The sequence below is a fragment of the Dama dama genome, chromosome 1 (genome assembly GCF_033118175.1).
Source record: "Dama dama isolate Ldn47 chromosome 1, ASM3311817v1, whole genome shotgun sequence".
In the NCBI taxonomy this organism is placed as follows: domain Eukaryota; kingdom Metazoa; phylum Chordata; class Mammalia; order Artiodactyla; family Cervidae; genus Dama; species Dama dama.
This window is the reverse complement of record NC_083681.1, coordinates 64,104,773-64,126,194: the sequence shown is the minus strand read 5'-3', so window position 1 is coordinate 64,126,194 and position 21,422 is coordinate 64,104,773. Positions and strand designations below refer to the sequence as shown.

Here is a 21,422-nt window from a genome sequence, read left to right as displayed (position 1 = left end):
GGCTGCAACGTTTGTCCAAGGAGTTCCAAGGGAAGAGATGGAAGAGAATAGTGGAGAAAAGTAACTGAAGAGATAATTGCTGAGAACTTCCTAGAACTGAAAAGAGACACGTATCTTCAAAATGAAAGAATACGGAATGAGTTTACAGTGTGGTGATCTATGATGTATTGACTAGGAGGGGACACAGGGAGTCTTGGAACTTGCTGGAAATACTCTGCATTGTGACTAGGTGTTGGTAACCTGGATACATGTGCATATAAAAATTAACTGAGTTTATACTTTGTGCAGGTAATACCTTGATAAAGAGAATTACTGCATACACATGACTCCACATTGTAGATACACTGTATCGAAGTTGCATACCGTCAACAATAGAAACACAATCTTAAAAGCTATCAGAGGGAAAAAAAAAGAGATTACCTCAAGGAATGGCAGACTGAGAGCACACTTCTCAGCAGCTGCAATAGAGGTCGGAACACAATGGAGTAATATCTTCAAAAAGCTGAGGAAAAACAACTGTCTAGAATTTTATATGCAGCCAAACCACCATTCAAGAATAAAGGGAAAGTATTCTTTAGATACACAGAGGCTAAGAAAATTTACCACTTATTGATGAGCTACTACAAAATGCAGTTTATCAAAAAGAAAAGTAGACAGAGGGGACTCATGGTCTATGCAAAACAAGTTAGCACAGGAGAGGATAAACTGTTAACTACTAATCATTTAAAAGGTAATTTCTGAGGGGTTAAAAAAGTTTACAATTCAAACACTAAACAAATAGTAAGATGGATAAGGTTATTTTTGGCTTGATAAAACATACAGAACTTTGATATAGACAGGAGAAAAAGATACTGGATAACTCTACATTCCACTGGCAAAATATAATTAAATATGTATCCTAAAAACGTGTATGCCAAAAAATATAAAAATGGAAATACAACCTACAGCATTCATAAAAGCAGGAAATATAGAAAATAACAAAATGTATTATCTAATTAAAGGCAGATGCATGAAAAGAAAAAAGCAAAGAATAAAAATAGAAAACACAAAAATGGCAGAAGTTCAAACATACCAGTAATTGCAATTAATACAAATGGATTAAAGCCACCTACTCAAAGTAAGAGATTATCAAAACAAATTAAAAAAACAAAATCTGTGTAAATGTTGCTTATAAGAAACAGACCTAAAACAAAAATAGAATAAAAGGAGAAAGAAAAATATAAAACAGAAACACACCCCCTTGCACACACACCAAAAATAGCTGGTATAGCAATATGAATAGGCATTCTCAATAAAAGAACATGAAGGAAAATCTAAAACGCTGAAATAACAAATATGCTCTAGAAGTTCACTGTACTAAAACTCCTTCACTGTATACAAAGATTTTCACATAGATGGTTATAATATAACTCAGTTAAAATAGTTCAGAACAACCAATACAAACTAGTTTAATGAAATAAACTGTTATTTACTGAACACCTAACTGGCGCTCTTTGTCTAACCCCAGAGAGATTTTCCTACTTAACCAATATTTATTGAAAACATATTACGGCACTGAGGATTCAACAGTGAGGGGAAAATAAAAAACAAAATGGTTAAGATTTCTGACCTCATGAAGCTTCCTTACTATCTTGTGACAAATTAAGTGGAAATTACAGTGGGATTAGGGGAAGTCAGGATGCTATGGTAACAAGAGGGGCATCTAATTCAGTTTTTGGTAGATGCGAGAAGGCTTTCTTTAAAAAAAAAAAATCTGAGCCTGAAAAGATGAGGAGAAGGCAACCCAGTAATGGGGCAAGTGATCCCGGCAGAAGGCACAGCAGACCCAAAGCCCCTGAGGCAAAAGGGAACAGGGAACTTCTAAGGATCTGGCTAACAGTACCTGAGAGAAGCAACAAGCAGTGAGGCTGGTGAAGTAAGCAGGAATCAGACCCAAAAAGCAATCTTGTCTGTCACTCAGAGAAAGCTACTGTGCCAGATTATACAATCTCACATTACTTCTTTATCTGACACATTTCAGGGCAGTTAGAACAGGTTACATTGCAAAAGGAAAGGAATCACATCCTAATACATTTCTGTTTTAACCATGGAAAAAACAACTAAAAGAGCAACCTAGCAGTTAAATCCTTCTTTTAGACACCTAGGAAAGAAATTCTTCCCATAGGAAAACTATAAAATAGTGTTTAGTCATTTGTGCTTGCCTGTTTCAAATTCCAAACACCCTTTGAAAATCGTTCACAAATTGTATCTCAGCCATAGATCAACCTAGATCATTTTGTTCCTATTCCTGAATCCCTAGAGTAGTTGTAATTAATCACAAGTTGCACTATGAAATGTTATGTTCCTGCTATTAATTATTTCTTAAAAATGGGTTTTCCTCTATTTATCAAACTATGAACTTCACAATAGAAATAGGACGCACCTCAGGTGTTTCATACTCTGCCTCATTTCCTAGGACTGCAGGTAGTGCCTCATACATAATGAGTGTGAGATTAAAACATTTCAGGAAAAAATTGAAGTATTATCACAATTCCTCATTTCCTTATAAGGTATACATCAATCCGTCCTTTAAACAAAGCTGAACAGTTTCTTTCAGTTCTACATTTGATTTGTAGCATGTTTCTGACATTTAAAAACTTATGTATCCTGTCTCCTTTTTATTTTAATTAAATGTACACCCATTCACAAAAAACAGACATACATATTAGCTCTATGAGAGTCCTGAGAGGGAGATAAAATGTAAAGAAACACAGAAAGAAGCATCTAATTATGTGGTGAACTTTCCCCAGGAAGGAATAAAACATTGTATTATTGTGTAAGGCACATTACCCCTAATATCACACAACTAAGGTTCAACATACACATCAATAATCAAAGATAAAGTGAATGCCAAAGAAAGATTTTGAGCCATGAGGATTCCAAATATACTCAGTTTCAGCCTTGGTCAACAATTTAGTGCTATAACTGGGAGAGCCGGCAAGGCACAGGAGTTACACAGAGCTCTTCCAACACAGACACAGGTTTATTCCAAGCCCTGACACTTACTGGTAATTTTGACCAAGTTACTTATTCATCTCTCTCTGACTCTAAGGAAGATTTTGAATGTACAGCCATTAGGAAAAAAAAAAGTCATGAAACTGCTAATGTTAACTCTTCACATAACCTCTTCAAAAAGCACTTCACAACATCTTTAGATTAAGAAGTTAGATATGTTATGAATGACCATTGGAACCAAGATTCATTCCAGCTCCCTACTGTGTGCATACTGTTATCACTTCAGACAGATCGTTCAACACACATTGAGTACATAACGCATTCATCAGTAAGCAAGGGGTGTAAACACAGCAGAAAGATGTGGCTCTGTCCACACGAGTTCAGGGTCTAGAGAAGCCTGAGAGGCTAGCACAGAGCATCACGGCCGGCGCGAGGCGACAGAGGCTCCTCAGCTGCCGCGAGGAGGAGGCTGACTGTGGACGGGGCCGGCAGCCTCGCCGTGTTGCTGCGTGTCCCTGCGCCATCGCCTCGCCGTGCGGGTCAGCAGCCGAGGTGGAGCGGGCCCGGAGCGAGAGTGCGGGCCCCAGGAGGGGCCGGAGCAGAGGCCCGCCCGGGGGCCGCTCCCCAGCACCGACGCCAGCATGGTCATCATGCTGAGCCTGTGTCCCGGTGGGCGGCTGAGGACTGGAGTACACGCAGGCGTCCCTTTCTCTCTCAGATTCTGGGTGTGTCCAGACCAGACAGTTACCGGTGATCTGTATCAACTAAGCACATTCTGTGACTTTGGCAAAGTAATTCTGTTCGCCAAATGTTAAGAAAAGGTGTGTGTGCTGGTAGTGGTGGGAGCCCGCCTAAGTCACATCTACATGAACATTAAAGAAAACACCTCGCCTTAGTGTTAAATTGAACCATGATGACAACTATGATGAGAGACAAAAATAATTGTTTATCAACACAAATATTTACTAGCTGCCCCTATGGGAATGACACTGCGCAAGGCCTGATGGTAAATAATAATAAAACAGACCTGCTTTAAGAAGTTTCTAGTCTGACTGAGGAAGAAGACTAACAAGCAGGCCAGGAAGTCCCACCCAGTCAGTGCCCAGGCAGCGCAGGAGGACGGAGAAGGGGCCCCTCCTCAGGGTTTGCCAACTCTTTCCATCACACGTGAAAAGATACCATTTGTATGCCCCAGGACCCCGGCCACTCAGCTCCTAGGCCATCTGAAGTCCTACTCTGAGGGCTTGAAGGCATGCGTAGTTGTTTGAGAAGGAAACTGCTAGGCAAAGCTAACCTCCCTTACATCCCCTGGCTCTTCCATTGTACTGCAATGCCCATCACACATGTGGCTAGTGGCTATTACACTGGACACTGCAGACACACAACACTTCCATCACCACAGAAAGCTCTGTTGAATAACATAATCTGTAATTCCACTCACCAACTCTAGAAGTCTGACATAACAGAAATATTAACTATAAATGTGAAATGCTATTCATAATGATGAAATGTGATTCAGCAATAAAAGGAATGAATTGCTGATACATGCTACAACATGGATGAACTGCAAATTCACGCTAAATCGAAGAAGCCAGTCACAAAAGGCTTCATAAAACATGATTCTATTTACATTAAATGCCCAGAGAAGGCAAATTTTTAGAGACAAAAGCAGATCAAGATAGTGATAAGAGAAAGAAGTGACTGCAATCAAGCATTAGGGAATTTTTTGGGTTGATAGAAATGCTCTAAAACTGGATTTTGATGACGGTTTCAGAACTCTATATATTCACTAAAAATCACTGAATTATGCATTTAAAATAGGTGAAGACTACAATGTGTATATTATACCTCAAAAGCTGTTAAAATAGTAGTATACTGAAACAACAGTTATTTGTTAAACATATATTTTAAAAATTTTCCATTTTAGCATCCAAACATGTATACAAATCCCCAGAAAAAAACAGAAACCAAAGCCATCTACAATAAAAGCCAGAGACCCATTTAACTTTCCAGTAGCACCTGGTAATAACAATTCAGTGATCAACTCATCCAAGACAGTTTTATTTCTGAATTCTATACACTATATTAGTTAGGTACAGTCTAAGTTCTGCTCAAAAATTGTTTGAAATATTCAGGATTCCCAGTCACATGACAGAAGGAAAGCCCACATAAAATGACAGTTTCTGACAGATAACAAGCACCAAGAGCAGCAGCAGTACCATGGTGGATGAAGCAAGTTCTGCGTGGGTTCCAGATGCGGCCAAGTATCTCACCAAAGTGTTAGTATCTCACCTAGTTTTGTTCCAGTGTTTCAGGATATGCTCTTAAATATCTCAAGAAAGAAAACAATGCTTTTCATACCCTTAAATATGCTCTCACAAGAGGAGGGAACAAGAATATTTTCCTCCTTTGTTGTTTTAACAGATTTGACCAGTTTAGTTCTATTCAGTCGCTCAGTCATGTCCAACTCTTTGCAACCCCATGATTTGACCTTTAAATTGATGAAAAAATAATCTATATACACTTTAAATAAAAATATCTGATGCACACTTCCCCCATCAAATAACAAGCTTGTAATAAAAATGTGAAATTGCAGTACAATTCACCTTTCAGCAGATTTTGAAATTGTACATGTTACCTAGCACTTTTGAACTGTTTTCTCTACTAACTTAATGATGCATATTCTTTACTTAATCCTCAGACTGAAATTAAGTATTATAATATTCATTATGAAACTACTTTTCTAACACTCATTAGACCAACAAAGTGGGAATAATTTATATGCGGTATTATTGCATGTTTCCGTGTGATGATAGTGGTTATCAGGAGGCTGTGACCACTTGGCTGTACAAGAGTGAACAGAAGTCCCTCACCCACTCCCTGTCCATGAAATGTGCACTCGGCTTGCCTTCCCAGCCCTAGAAGTGCCCACAGACATAGCCATGAGATAGAATTCTGGTGCTGAGATTGCCTGGACAGTGTATATGACTGAGCCCAGTCAAGGCCTCTGTATACTTTTAAGATTCTTGCTGGTGGTGTGGGATTCAACCCAGCCTGTGGCCTCTCATGAAAGTCCCCTTGCTTATTAAACTTGCCACGTTATCAACCTGGAGCCTCTTTCTTCCATTTCTTCCTACCCTCCATGTATGAAGCTGATTTCAGATGACACTCAGGAAACTCCTGAAAAGGTTATGAAACACTATGACTTCAAAAAAGAAAAGGAAACTGAGTTATCACAGAACTCTGAAGTCAAGGATTTATCTTAGATATCATCTAGTTCAACTCACTCCCAGATATTTCATGGCAGAGTGGGAACCCCAAAGGACAAAAGGAGAAATCCAGGCCAGAGTTTTTTCCACTGCACCCTTATTGCCTTGGTTTACCACACACACACACACACACACACACACACAGACACACAAAACAGTTGTGAATGACAGAGTCTCCGATTTTCAAGAAATGCCAGTTTGTAAGACCCAACTGCCATCCACAAAAGGTTATCAGATCATTAGCCTTAGCTTAAAAATAAACTAGATTCAAAATTACATACATTATTCTTTTTCATGAAAAAAAAATTAAATCCTCTTAAATGTCTGAAAGTTTAAATGTGTTTTAATTAACAGTAGTCATACAATAAAGATCTCAAGATAAAAATTTTTTTAAATGTAGCTAGTAAGAAAAAAGTATATAAAAAGTTTTCTTACAGAATATAAATGCTTTTAATACATAATGATAGAACCAAGTTGTGTATCAAGCACTAAACACTATATATAGTGTTATATAATCCATATATAATTCTACCCATGTGTACAATACATATGTATACTGTAAAAGCCATATATAATCCTACCCATGTGTACAATACATAAAGAACTAAATTATGCTCACACACACCAAAAAAAAATTCACAAAGGTGATGAACTTAAAAAGAAGCCAGTGAATTACGGAGAACCAAGGATTTAGACTTCTATTACTTATGTGTACTGGTAAACATTTTTCCTCAGTTGGCAGAATACAGAATTTTAAAAGCAACCATCAAGGAAAACAGCCTCCAAGGGCTTCAAGTACATCCTGGCTTGTCCCATATGAAAACAGCACGTGTAACCAAAATTAAAAAAGAACAGAATGATGAAACCATTGTCTCCTGGCTCTTCATCATACTCACCATATTCTAATGGCTGTGAAATCAGCTGAAAGACCAAGAGATAAATGTGGTCCAAAGAACCCTCTTATCTATTAATACTTGCCCCTCAGGTCTCAAAGTGTGAAGAAATTTAATCTTTTTATAATAATCTTAAAAGGCTGGTCTGTGTCTGAATCATTATTTAATGACACCAACACTCTGTCCTGCTGAATATGGAAATAGCCAAAGTTCTGTAATTCATCAGGAAAAAAGAAAGTTAAAAATAGATTCCAACTGACTGCATTATTAATAAAGGTGGAACTTTCTTAGACACTGATAATTATTTTAAAAGGTGGCAGCAACCCTGCAGAGCCAATGGCTCAAAATACTTCCTAATGAAGCACTGGTTCTTTCATTTACATGACATTTGTCTTTCTCAAATTCTCTCAGTTTTTTTTTTGGTTATTACCTCTTCCTCATTCTCTTTTTGTCCATGTGGAATTCTTCCTATTGGGTTAGTAGAGGATTCTCATTCTATTCTTCATGTCTCAGCTTCTCTTTTATATTTTCTACTGCTTTATCTCATTGCTGCATGCAGAATAATTTCATCAGGTTGGACTTCATGAAACCTTTGGTCAATCACGTCTACACTTTAACCCAAACCTGAGTTTTACATTTTCTAATTTTGGAGACAATATTTTTCATTCCTAGAAGTTCTACTTGTCCTTTTCAAATCTGTCTGGGTTGTGTTTGTCTTTTTTCATAGTTTCAATTCCTTCTCTTACAAGTTTCATCATTTCAAACATATGTTTTGATATATGCAGTAATTCCAATTAACTGAAGTTCTCGGAGGTCTAATTCTGCTGCTTGTTATGTCTAATAACTTTTGCTCCTAAAAGGCAGCTTCCATGTCAGTTACTAAATCTGGAATTGTGAATTTGTGGTTAAAGTGGGACTTTATCTGGGAATCTTGTGTGAACTGGCTTAGAGACTGTGTTTTCCAGAACAATGGCATCTGCTAAGTAACCCAGGAAGATTATCAGTCCAGGATTGCTTCACCTCTACTTGTGTGTTCCCAGAAAATGCAAATACTACAAATCTGAACCCCCAAAGCCTCATGAGAAGAGGCCTATGAGAGAACATTTTCAACAGAGTAGGCATTTTAATTCCAAGTCAAACAAATATATTTGTCTGTTAGCATATGGCTTTAAAGGGCTTCCCAGGTGGCTCGGTGGTAAGGAATTTGCAGGAGACCTGGGTTCTCTTGCTGGGTTGGGAAGATGCCCTGGAGAAGGAACTGGCAATCTACTCCAGTAGGCTTGCTTGGGAAACCTCATGGACAGTGGAGCCTAGCAGGCTACAGTCCATGAGGTCACAAAAGAGCCTCCTTGTGTCATACCTCCCATCTCCTATACTGGCCCAATCCACAGATCTAAACTCCTGCTGCAAGGCCCATTCTATCATTTATCTTATTGCCTTTCTAGCACCCCAGCCCTGCCCCTTACCCACAAAAACTGGGTACTTTTCTCTCGTACTTCCACTTGCAGCCTTCTTCCCAACCCCAACACTTGCCGTCACTGCCATGAATGGCTCATTTCCTGGGATCACAGCACAGCCCTGTCATACTCTGAACTCCTGCCCACTGCCTAAACTCTCTCTATACCACTTCATAAGCACTAGGCTGGACCATTCAATACCAGCATTTGTCTGGGTGACATCTGTGCCCACTGAATCACACAGGGACCCCAGAAGTCCTTTCAGGGCTACTCTCAGGGGTCAGTCCTCCCAGACCATGTCCTTCATTCTCAGCTCACTCTTTCCTCTTCTCTTTCCATGTTTAATGCTTGGTTTATCATTTCTCAATCTGAGGCATAATAATGGCCATGAGGAACGCATTTGGTCAATATCTCTATACATCTGTTCAACACACCCTAGTGGAAATTCAACTCCCCAAAAGTTTACTATGTTGCAGGAGTCAAGCACAGGGAGATGGCTAAAAGAAGCCATCCCAAGGTCAGTACCTGGTACATGGCAATGACAACAGAAAGGAAAAAGGAAAGAAACCAGCTGCCAGAAAAATAAAAAGTCTCCTTCTCCAACTTCCTCCACAGTAATTTCTCCTCTGTTCTTTTGTACCCTGAGCACTGCAGCATCCTCATCTCTTTGGCCTTCATATACTTAGTCTTATTTTTTTAAGCACCATACTAAGTATTTAAAATCTGGCAAAATAAGTATTTACAATAATTATTGTAATACTTAAGTTGTATGAAAACAACCTATGTGATCATCAACAGATAAATGGATAAAGATGTGAGATATATACTTAAATACATTATTTAATGGAATACTACTCAGTCACAAAAAAGATGAAATTTTGCTATTTGCAACAGCATGGATGGACCTTGAGGGTATTATGCTAAATGAAATAATTCAAAGAAAAATAAATACTGTATGATTTCACTCATACACAGAATATAACAAACAAAACAAATAAATCAACAAATCAAAATAAACACACAGCCACAGACAACAGAATAGTGGTTACCTAGTAATCAGGGGAAAGGGGAGGGGAAGGAGGAGAAGGCAAAATGGGTAAAGAGGATCAACCACATGGTGACAGATGGAAACTTAAGTTTTTGGTGGTGAGCACACTGCAGCATATAGAGAAGAAATGTGAGTTTGTACGCATGAAATATATAATGTTATAAATCAGTGTTACTTCAGTAAACAAATTTTAAAAATTCTGGTAAAATGGTTGCTATAAGTAAGAGATTAATACAGCTTAGGTAGTATTATAACAAATATTCTCTTACTAACAAGATTTGAAATTCACACTGAGCTTATAAAAAGCTCAGGCAAGAGTAGTTTCTCACTCCAAGTTATATCCCAAAGGCTACAGACTGCACAACTTTAGAAAAGATTAGCACAAAAATCTCAGAAGTGATGTAGAGAGTTAATAAACCAACTTAGAAACTTTTATAACTGTCAATTGACTCATGAACAACTTTACTCATCCTCCCACCAGAGGTATTTTGAAGTTAATGCCAGACATACTGTCATTTCATACATAAATATTTCAACTCGTATCTCTTAGACATAAAATTTTTAAAATGATTATTACTGTATCATTAAACCTCTAAAATGATTAATGACTTAATCTCATTAAACATGTAATTTTCAAATGTCCCCAAATGTTTTAGTTACTTTAATCATAAATAAAATAAGGTCCCTACATTGGAACTGGATTATGCTGATATACTCCTCATGGTGCCACTGAACACATCCTCTGTATCTCCTGGAAATTGGTGTTAGAACTATAAGCTTGATCACATTTGGCTCAAGTTTCTTGCAAGACAATCTTAGAGCTGGTGGGGTGTACTAGCCGGTTTTCACTCTTTTTGTGATAATAGCACACCATTGATGATCACTGGCAATATCCTTTAATTCATTAGAGTTTGCAAAACTGTGATACAGTGACATTCTATCATTCCTCCATCTTTTAAGAATTGGGAAATATGCCACTAATTAGAAATTTCTTTGCACCAACTACATGGTTACTCTGAGCTACAATTCGTAGAAGAAAGGCAAGGACAATACTTGAGTCTTTCCACTTATCATCACTTTTTCAAAATGAGTTACTTTACTGGCATTCCCTACAGGACACCAACTACTAGTGTTTTTCTTTAGTATTATTGAAAGCTTTGAATTCAAATATATTTAATGTGTTTCAAAATACACCATAGATACTATTCTTACTGATCCTCAAATTGGCCCATTTTTGAGTCCTGAGTCCATTAAGATGCCCTCAGGAGTTTTTGGGGAACTTAGCTTGAAAGGTTTCCCCAGTGGCTCAGACAGTAAAGAGTCTGTCTGCAGTGTAGGAGAACCAAGTTCAATCCTTGGGTCGGGAAGATCCCCTGATGAAGGAAATGGCAAACCACTCCAGTATTCTTCCCTGGAAAATTCCATGGACAGAGGAGCCTGGGAGGTTACAGTCCATGGGGTCACAAAGAGTCAGAGATGACTGAGTGACTTCACTTTCAGGAGTTTTTGATAACTGCTTTGCCTTCTAAATTGATAGTAAGTTCAAGCAGGAGACCCCAGTTTGATTCCTGGGTAGGGAAGATTCACTGGAGAAGGGATAGGCTACCCACTCCAGCATTCTCGGGCTTCCCTGGTGGCTCAGCTGGTAAAGAATCTGCCTGCCATGCGGGAGACCTGGGTTCAATCCCTGGGTTGGGTAGATCCCCTGGAGAAGAGAACTCTAGTGTTCTGGCCTAGAGAATTCCATGGACTGTAGAGTCCATGGGGTCGCAAAGAGTTGGACATGACTGAGTGACTTTCACTTTCATGTTCCATCTTGTACACTGCCTGCCACAGACCTGGAAGCAGCTATTTTCCAAGAAGATCTGGTTAACTTTAGTAGGAAATGGCATTTAGAGACTATAGTCTCACTGTTAGGGGTGCTCATTGCTAGCAGATTTGTTGTTTTTCCAGGCCCTGCCACGGAAAAGAGCTAGAAAATTAGTCATCACAGGATCTTTCCTTAACCCTACCTATCTTTCATATGTTTTCCTTTAAAACACACCCAAAGGCTGGGTTCCCAATAGTATCAGCTTAATCACTCAACTGCTTTATCCCATAAAACACATTTTAAAAAACCTTAGAGTAGCAAAGATAACCAACATGACCACTATAATACAATTACTCTAAACAGTTTATATTTTTAGAGATGTCATTGTCTTTCAATTACAATTCAGTAGGTATATATAGTCACATTTACTGACATTTGAAATAGCCCCTCTCTGCACGGTTGTTGTATCAGTTAGTCAGTATATAATTAGGCCCTTCTGCTTCATCTGGTTTCCACGGTTAGGAGTCTTTTAAAATTAAATTGTGTTAAAATTATGCAAAATATGTGTATATTCTAAAGTTAAGAAGACAAACAAGATACATTCAGAGAAATCTAGCTTCTACTTTCTCTCTCCACTCACCACACTGTTTCCTCAACTGCACTACAGATAACCACTTTTTTTGTTAATTTTTTTTTGTTTTAAAATTTCCAAATATTAGTACTCCTATCTCTTTTTTTAGTGAATGATACATATTATATCTACCAGTTTCCACCTTGCTTTTCTGCCCTGAAGATCACGCTACAATACTATAGAGAGATACTCTTCATTCCTTTTATAGCTGTGGATATAGTATATGTTATTCATCAAATTCTGTGTTGACCATAGCTGGACTGTTTCTACCTTTTGCTATTACAAACACTGCTATAATAAATAGTCTCACATGTGTGTCTTTTCTTAGTTTTGCCTTGAGATAGGGTCCCTAGAAATAGAACTGCCTGGCGAAAGGGTAAATATAAATGTGATTTTTCTAGGTATTGACAAATTTTCTTCCCTGGCATCATCGACTTAATGGACATGAGTTTGAGCAAACTCCAGGAGACAGAGAAGGACAGGGAAGCCTGGTGTGCTGCAGTCCATGGGGGTCGCAAAGAGTCAGACATGACTGAGCAACTGAACAAGGACTTATACCGTTTTGTATTTCCTCAAGCAGTGTTTGAGAGTGCCTGCTTCCTCCCATTCCCTTTAGTCTCATCAACAGGATAACTTATCAAACTTTTAAATTTCTATTAAAAAAAGTGATTGGTAAGAAATAATAAATCAGTGTAGTATTAGTTTGTGTATTTATTAACACAAAATATTAAGTAGCTTTTCAGGTGTCTTAAAGGCAATTTATAATTCTTTTTCTGAAAATCATCTACTCCTGTATCTTGTCCATTTTCTTGCTGAGCTGATAGTTTTCTTATTCTGTACTTTTTAGAAATATTAATCCTCTGTGGTTAAAAACTGCAACACCCTTCTCCGATTTGTCACTTTTTTACTCTATTTATTATGTTTTCAGCTATACTAAAGTTATTATTTTCACTATCAAATTATCTGTAGCTCCTTTATTGCATCTGGAGTTTGAGTTGTAGTTAGGGTAATTATCTACTTCCAGAGGAATTCACCAGCTTTTTTCCCCTAATACTTGTCTGGTTTCATTTTTGTAGATTAAGTGATTGAGTCATTCGTAATTTATCACTGACACAGCACAAGGACTAAATCTAGTATCATCTTCCTTCACTATTTAAACATTAAATAATGGTGTGCATCTGTGTCTATTTCCTCATTTTCTATTCAGTTCTAGTAGTATGTCTTTTTATGCACCAATACTACAGTTTTAATTACAAAGGCTTAATAATGTGTTTCAAAATCTAGTAGGTCTACAACTCTCCTCTGCTGCTTATAAGTTTTTTTTTTTAGTATTTTTACTTATGTGTTCTTTCCAATGAAGTTTGTAATCAGATTGCCTAGCTACAGGAAAACACACATACACAGAGCTGTTATAAAGTAACAAACTAACTTGAGGGAATTGACAATTTTATGATGCTGAAACTAAAGGAAGTGTTAAGAACTAAAACTTGCAAAAAAGCCTTAAAATAGCTGATCATTCTCTGCTTGCTTGTGAAAAGATACAGGCTAACCCCATAAAACCTCTGCTACATTACCACAAGAAGTTTTTATTTAAACAGTAGAGGTTAACAAGCATAAGAACTGATCATTTTACGTACATCATGTACTGTGTAAACCAGCAGATTAGGGAAAACAAAAACCATCCAATAACACAGGCATTAGTGATGCACTTACTCACCTTCCTTCTTCAGCCACTTCACAATGTTCCCTTCCTCCATTGTAGGAGACAGTGACGGCATTAGGATCTTAATAGGGTCAGCTGGAATTGAAAAAAGGAAAGATCAAACACAAAGAGTAATACACCTCATGAGGCATCAGCAAAAAGTTCAAGTAAATTAATATGAAATTCAATCTGAGGAAAAAAATATTCCAGTCTGAAAGACACCCAACTGGTCAAACTAAGTGTTCCGTAATCTTTTCCAGAATATTTTCGATTCCTTTTTCATTGTTCCCCGAAGTCCTCTATGCATATTTTCAAGCCATGTGCTTACAAGATTTAAAAAAAAAAAAAAAGTTGACTTTTGTTTCATCTTTTTCTCCTTCCCCTTTTGTCACTACCAAAAAATATTTACAGGTAAAACAACCAAAGGAAAAGACAAATAAAAAGAAAATAAACTGGTTTCTGATAACCTACAACACAATAATTAAGATTAGATTTATAAGAGAATAATCAAGATTAAACTTTAAGAAACTGGTTGTGTTTTTACTTTCATCTAACATTATATACTGGAGAAGGCAATGCCACCCCACTCCAGTACTCTTGCCTGGGAAATCCCATGGATGGAGGAGCCTGGTAAGCCATGGGGTCGCTAAGAGTCAGACACGACTGAGCAACTTCACTTTCACTCTTCACTTTCACGCACTGGAGAAGGAAATGGCAACCCACTCCAGTGTTCTTGCCTGGAGAATCCCAGGGATGGGAGCCTGGTGGGCTGCCGTCTATGGGGTCGCACAGAGTCGGACACGACTGACGTGACTTAGCAGCAGCAGTAGCAGCAACGTTATATACTATTCAAGAATCAAGGGTTCTTGCTGCTAAGTGTGAAAAGGAGAGGTCTGCCTTGTTGCGGATGATCTGGCAAGAGAACTTATGTAGTTAAATTAATCTGAGATTGTGTTCTATACCAGAATTCGATTAAGGATCCAAAAAGATGGACTCAAGCCAGGGGGACCTCTCAATAAAGCAGAGCTACTTTTCCCTCAGGTATCAAAAAAGAAGACACTTCATATATTTGCCAGATGTGCTTCCCAAGAGTTCCACTTTCCAGGACCAGGGCACACAGTTGTTACATTACAATCTACAGGAAGTTAATATTAATAAATAGTTACCCACTCCAGTGCTTATTTAGCGGCGGCCACAGTCACAAACTACATTCCCTGAAATCTTCCACAGAACTTATTCTCTTCCTAAGATTATTCAACTCTCTGACATAAAAAAGCAAAACATATCACATCTAGCATATTTCAAATGTGGAAAGAGTAGAACAGGACTTTTCCTCCCCATTGATGTTTTGGGGTTTAATACTAAATGTTAAATGAAGTTAAACATTTTATTTGGGAAACAAATAATTTTAATGTAATTTCAAATGGGGAGTTCCTATGGCTTCATGGTAAAGGAGTTCCATCTCTGAAATATTTGAAACGAAGTTTCTGTCCTCCCACTCCCCTCTAAAGGACTGGGAAAAGGATCTGAACAAATACACCTGCCTCAGTCTTTTCCTCATTATAAGACCTGCCTGCCTATTGGGAGCCTTCATTTTCCCCTCAGTTCTTCTATGCACTAGGCATAAAGGGACCTGCCCTTCAAAGCAGAGAGAAAGTCCAACTCTCTCTGTTCCTGCCAGCAGACCCAGTGGGTGCTAGGAAGTTACTCAGGATGTGAAGTTTATATACACAAACTCTCTCTCTCAAACAAAAGCCCGAAGTCTACACAGGGGCTGTACTGAGGAGTCCAACTGTAGAAGGCCACAGACTTAAGTCACATTTTACAATTGAACAAACTCATCAGCATTAAAACTGTTACGCTGATCTCCATCCGTCTGACTTTTTGCCTCTTTCTCAACTGGTACTAAACTATAAGGAAACAAATGTAGAAACATCACTCTTAATACCCCGACAGTGACAGAGCCCAAACCAAATTCTAAGTCAACACACCCATTTCATCAATGAGAAAACTATAGCCCCTGGTGGAGGGATCTGAATTCTGCCTAACTCTCAAGGCTGTACTCTCCTACACTCTATTACCACTCATCAATAATTGATGATCCTTATCAATATGGACCATCAATTAATTAATCATCAGTTACTTATAGGCTTATTCACTCACAAATTCAAACGTGAGTATTCTTCATGTGTCTAATCAAATAGCCTAACAATCCCTCTCTATTAAAAGTTCAAGCCTGACATTATGTGATGGAATACTTCACAATCACATACATAGCAAATTTATACATCAAATAGAGTTTCAATACAAGGAGGCAAACTAAATGAACTGCAATGATTCTATGTCCAGATTCTGATGTATGACAAACACGAACTCGATTTTCTCAAAACAAAGTCTCTCTTCAATATTTTTATACCTTGGTTCTAGGTGCCATGACACAACTAATATTTATTTTACGATTCTCTCCTATTATAATCTCTCACCTATGAGACTATCACATTTTCCATTATTTCTGACATTAAGTACTTTATTATGAAAATTTCACACTATTTTATGAATTCCCACATCAAGAACCACAAAAATTTTCATATTTTAAAAGTAAAACATCATTCCTCATACAGCCACCCTTCATGGGTGAACTGGAATTGCTTCTCTGAATAATGACAATAAAACATAAAAATTCTGTAATAGATCATAATCCTTCTCTGAAATGAAGGTGAGAAAAAAACAAAGACATTCTGGACATTTCCATTATTCAGTACTATCTCCTGATTGATTATACCGACTTATGGAGAGTAAAATGTGCGATGTGTTTTCTGATTAATCTGACCAATCTATCCTCAGACTCTCATGCTAGAAAATCATTTTAAAAAGGAAGTATTATTAATGAAAATGAATATTTCATTCTAGTATATCCTCGTTCTCCCTGAATATTACACACATCTTTTCCAAATATATTTTTTTCAGTGGGAAGGTAATTATATAATCATAATACCAGTTTTGAATGAAGAGCTGCACATAACTAATATCTGATGGCTGCGTCGATTCTTTTGAGGACAGTATGGGCTTTTCTAGACTCCTTGAATTTTAACCTATACATAACATTGCTTAACTCCATTAGAAGCTATATATCACTTCCCTTCTCATTTCAATAAGCAGTACATTCTACCTTTCTCCTAACAAACTGAGGAGGCCTTAAAATGGGCACCAACTATAGTTCCTATTTATAACTGGGCACAACTATAGTAATAATAAAGGAAATGTGGTTTTTTATTCCCCTGGTCATACAGGTTATTTCAATTAGTACTCAAAAAATGCCGCATATTTTGTTAACTTTAACTCTCTTGTAGTCATTTTAGTGTTGTTTCTTTTTATCAAGCTGAAAACTATATCTATTGGCTGATAAGTCTGCCCTTCTGTAGCAGTTAAAGACAATATTTAAAATATTTTAAGGTAACTAGAGTAATGCACATTTCCAGGTTATATTTAAGTATACTGATTTTAGAGTCTCATCAAGCCATCACAATTGTTTTCATCTCTTTCTGCCTCAATAGAACGGCACTGTCATTTCTTAGTATATTTCATATTTTTAGAGCACATTTCTTCTTAGCATATTGCTGTTTTACCCTCTTCATCAGCCATTTGAGCCTATGAGCAATCAATCACTCACTGACTCTATAGCAGTTTTTCTAAACAATTCCTAATTTCTTCAAACCTGATCTTCCAATCTTTCTAAAGCATAATTCAGTTTTCAACTTCAAATATAGTACATTAATCTAATTTCTTATTCTCTAAAGCATGTCTTTAATTTTAAAACACTCACAGATCAGCAAAACCTATTAAAAAAAAGTTTTAAATTGAAGATCTACACATCAATTCTAAAAGGTCTCTAGATATAAAAAAAAAAAAAGATTAATATAAGCAAACTCTTAAAATACAAAGGCAGAACAAATAGCTTGGTGGCTAATATGAAGCAGATCTAAGCTCCATTACTCTAACAATTAAGGAAATTCCACAATTTACATATGGTACTGCTTGAGGGTCATGCTCTGTTCCATTAATACGACTATAATCCAAACACAAAAATCGTGAAGTGAAGATAGACAAATCGAAGAAATAAATTACCCAACACTTTATTAGCACAGCTCTCTGTTCTTTACATTAATTTGCTTATTTCCTAATAGAAAGCTTTTCATTTAATCACTTCTCTTTCTAACGCAAGAACTCATTAAATAAAATTGACCTGTAAAATTTCTGCTTAAATAAAGCAATTCTGCCACCTGCAGGCTGGATGAAAAAAGGCCATATGAAGTACAAATAATTTCAAAATCAGTACCAGGGCACAAAGTAATATTAACACTGCAGTTTTGAATAAAGAAAGGTAAAGATGTCACATGGGTCTTTGTTCAAATACTTATTTCGATATAATAGATTGAAAATGTCAATGAGCAACAACAGAAAACATATGCATAACAGTTTGTGGGAATATAGTATTTAAAGTAACAAACATAATGAAAGATGTCCCTCAAAGAGTACCCGTACACATGGCAGAGTAAAGGGCAGGGAAGCAGTGCTGCAGGCCTTGGGGCTGCAGAGCCAGACACAACTTAGCAACTGCGTGTGTGCGCGTGCGCGCGCGCGCACGCACACACACACACACGCACACACACACACACACACAACACACAGCATAATCCAAGTTCTACCTATTTAGCTTGTATGTACACAAAGACTGAATGGACTCACTCCAAAATGACAACAGTACCTGTCTTTAGCTGATGGCTTTTTTATACATGCTTTTTGTTTCTTTGTTTCTTGTTATTTTCAGACATAAACCCACAAGAACAGGGAGAAAAGAAAGAATACCAGAACACACTCTGGAAGCAGAAAAGTGAATAATGTAGATAGGAAGGCAAATGATTGACTAAGAGAGTCTAAGAAAGCTGAAAGCTAAACCAGAAGTGGGAAAAACTGAGATAATCAACCTGGTTTATATGAGAATTTCCCAAAGGTCCAAGAACTGGCAGTACTGAGGACCTTTGGAAATACTGGCCCTTTGAAGACTTGGGTGAATGCTATTTAGGTTCTGAGTAACATCATCATCCTTCAGCAGAAGACTGGAGGTTGTTTCCTCTGTAGAGGTAAAAGAGAAGACCTTTGGGAGACAGGTTGAACCTACACACCTAGAGAAATACAGAAACTACAAAAGAATATTAACTGAAAAAACAGCTGATGTGACTGACAATACCAGAAACTGTGTCAGGTAGGTATCGGATTGTGTGGGACAAACAGGCAAGTTAAAGAAAAAAGTATAAAGCAAAGATTTGAAAAAATGCAGAAAAAGGTCAGTTCAGCTCAGTTCAGTTCAGTTGCTCAGTAGTGTCAGACTCTTTGCGACCCCATGGAATGCCACACGCCAGGTCTCCCTGTCTATCACCAGCTCCCAGAGCTCACACAAACTCATGTCCATCAAGTCGGTGATGCCATCCAACCATCTTATCCTCTGTTGTCCCCTTCTCTTCCTGCCTTCAATCTTTTACCAGCACGAATGTCTTTTCAAATGAGTCAGTTCTTCAAATCAGGTGGCCAAAGTATTGGAGTTTCAGCTTCAGCATCAGTCCTTCCAATGAATATTTAGGACTGACTTCCTTTAGGATTGACTGGTTGGATCTCCTTGCAGTCCAAGGGACTCTCAAGAGTCTTCTCCAACATCACAGTTCAAAAGCACCAATTCTTCGGTCTTTAGCTTTCTTTATAGTCCAACTCTCACATTCACACATGACTACTGGAAAAATCACAGCTTTAACTAGACAGACCTTTGTTGGCAAAGTAATGTCTCTGCTTTTTAATATGCTGTCTAGGTTGGTCATAGCTTTTCTTCCAAGGAAGAGGCATCTTTTAATTTCAGGGCTGCAGTCACCATCTGCAGTGATTTTGGAGCCAAAGAAACTAAAGTCTCTCACTGTTTCCAATGTTTCCCCATCTATTTGCCTTGAAGTTATGGGACTGGAAGCCATAATCTTAGTTTTCTGAATATTTAGTTTTAAGTCAACTTTTTCACTCTCCTCTTTCACTTTCATCAAGAGGCTCTTTAGTTCCTCTTCACTTTCTGCCATAAGGGTGGTGTCATCTACGTATCTGAGGTTATTGATAGTTCTCCCAGCAATCTTGATTCCAGCTTGTACTTTATCCAGCCTGGCATTTTGCATGATGTACTCTGCATATAAGTTAAATAAGCAGGGTGACAATATACAGCCTTGATGTACTCCTTCCCCGACTTGGAACCAGTCTGTTCTTCCATGTCCAGTTCTAGTTGTTGCTTCTGGACCTGCATACAGATTTCTCAGGAGGCAGGTCAGGTGGTCTAGTATTCTCATCTCTTTAAGAATTTTCCAGTTTGTTGTGATCCACTCAGTCAAAGGCTTTGGCATATCAATAAAGCAGAAGTAGATGTTTTTCTGTAACTCTTGCTTTTTCAATGACCCAACGGATGTTGGCAACTTAATCTCTGGTTCCTCTGCCTTTTCTAAATCCAGCTTGAACATCTGGAAGTTCACGGTTCACACACTGTTGAAGCCTGGCTTGGAGAATTGTGAGCATTACTTTGCTAGCACTGAAACAGCTCAATAGCTACTGAATAGCGCTGCAATAACACCGACCAGGAACGCAAGAAGCTGACGTTGAACAGTTCTATGAAGATCTACAAGACCTTCTAGAATGAACACCCAAAAAAGATGTCCTTTTCATTATAGGGGACTCGAATGCAAAAGTAGGAAGTCAAGAGATACCTGGAGTAACAGGCATATTTGGCCTTTGAGTACAAAACGAAGCAGCTCAAAGGCTAAGAGTTTTGCCAAGAGGACACACTGGTCATAGCAAACACCCTCTTCCAACGACACAAGAGAAGACTCTACACATGGACATCATCAGATGGTCAATACTGAAATCAGACTGATTATATTCTTTGCAGCCAAAGATGGAGAAACTCTATATAGCCAGCAAAAACAAGATTGGGAGCTGACTATGGCTCAGATCATGAACTCCTTATTGCCAAATTCAGACGTATATTGAAGAAAGTAGGGAAAACCACTAGACCATTCAGGCACGACCTAAATCAAATCCCTTTGATTATACAGTGGAAATGACAGATTCAAGGGATTAGATCTGATAGACAGAGTGTGTGAAGAACTATGGATGGAGGAGTTTCATGACATTGTACAAGAGGCAGTGATCAAGACCATCCCCAAGAAAAAGAAATGCAAAAAGGCTAAATGGTTGTCTGATGAGGGCTTACAAATAGCTGAGAAAAGAAGAGAAGCTAAAGGCAAGGAGAAAAGGAAAGATAAACCCATTTGAAAGGAGAGTTCCAAAGAATAGCAAGGAGAGATAAGAAAGCCTTCCTCAGTGATCAACATTTCATGCAAAGAGGGGCACAATAAAGGACAGAAATGGTATGGACCGAACAAAAGCAGAAGATATTAAGAGGTGGCAAGAATACACAGAAGAACTATACAAAAAAAGCTCTTCATGACCCAGATAACCACGATGGTGTGATCACTCACCTAGAGCCAGACATCCTGGAATGCGAAGTCAAGTGGGCCTTAGGAAGCATCACTAT

General features: G+C 37.9%; 1 protein-coding gene across 2 annotated transcripts in view; it reads right to left on the bottom strand.

Annotated features, from left to right (window-relative positions):
* Positions 1-21,422, bottom strand: part of PDHX (pyruvate dehydrogenase complex component X) — a 71,474-nt gene that overhangs the window by 37,826 nt on the left and 12,226 nt on the right. For both annotated transcript variants that reach the window (XM_061151824.1, XM_061151832.1), the window contains exon 2: positions 13,820-13,900. In XM_061151824.1, coding sequence (XP_061007807.1) covers positions 13,820-13,900 — 81 coding nt within the window. The remainder of the gene's footprint in view (positions 1-13,819; positions 13,901-21,422) is intronic.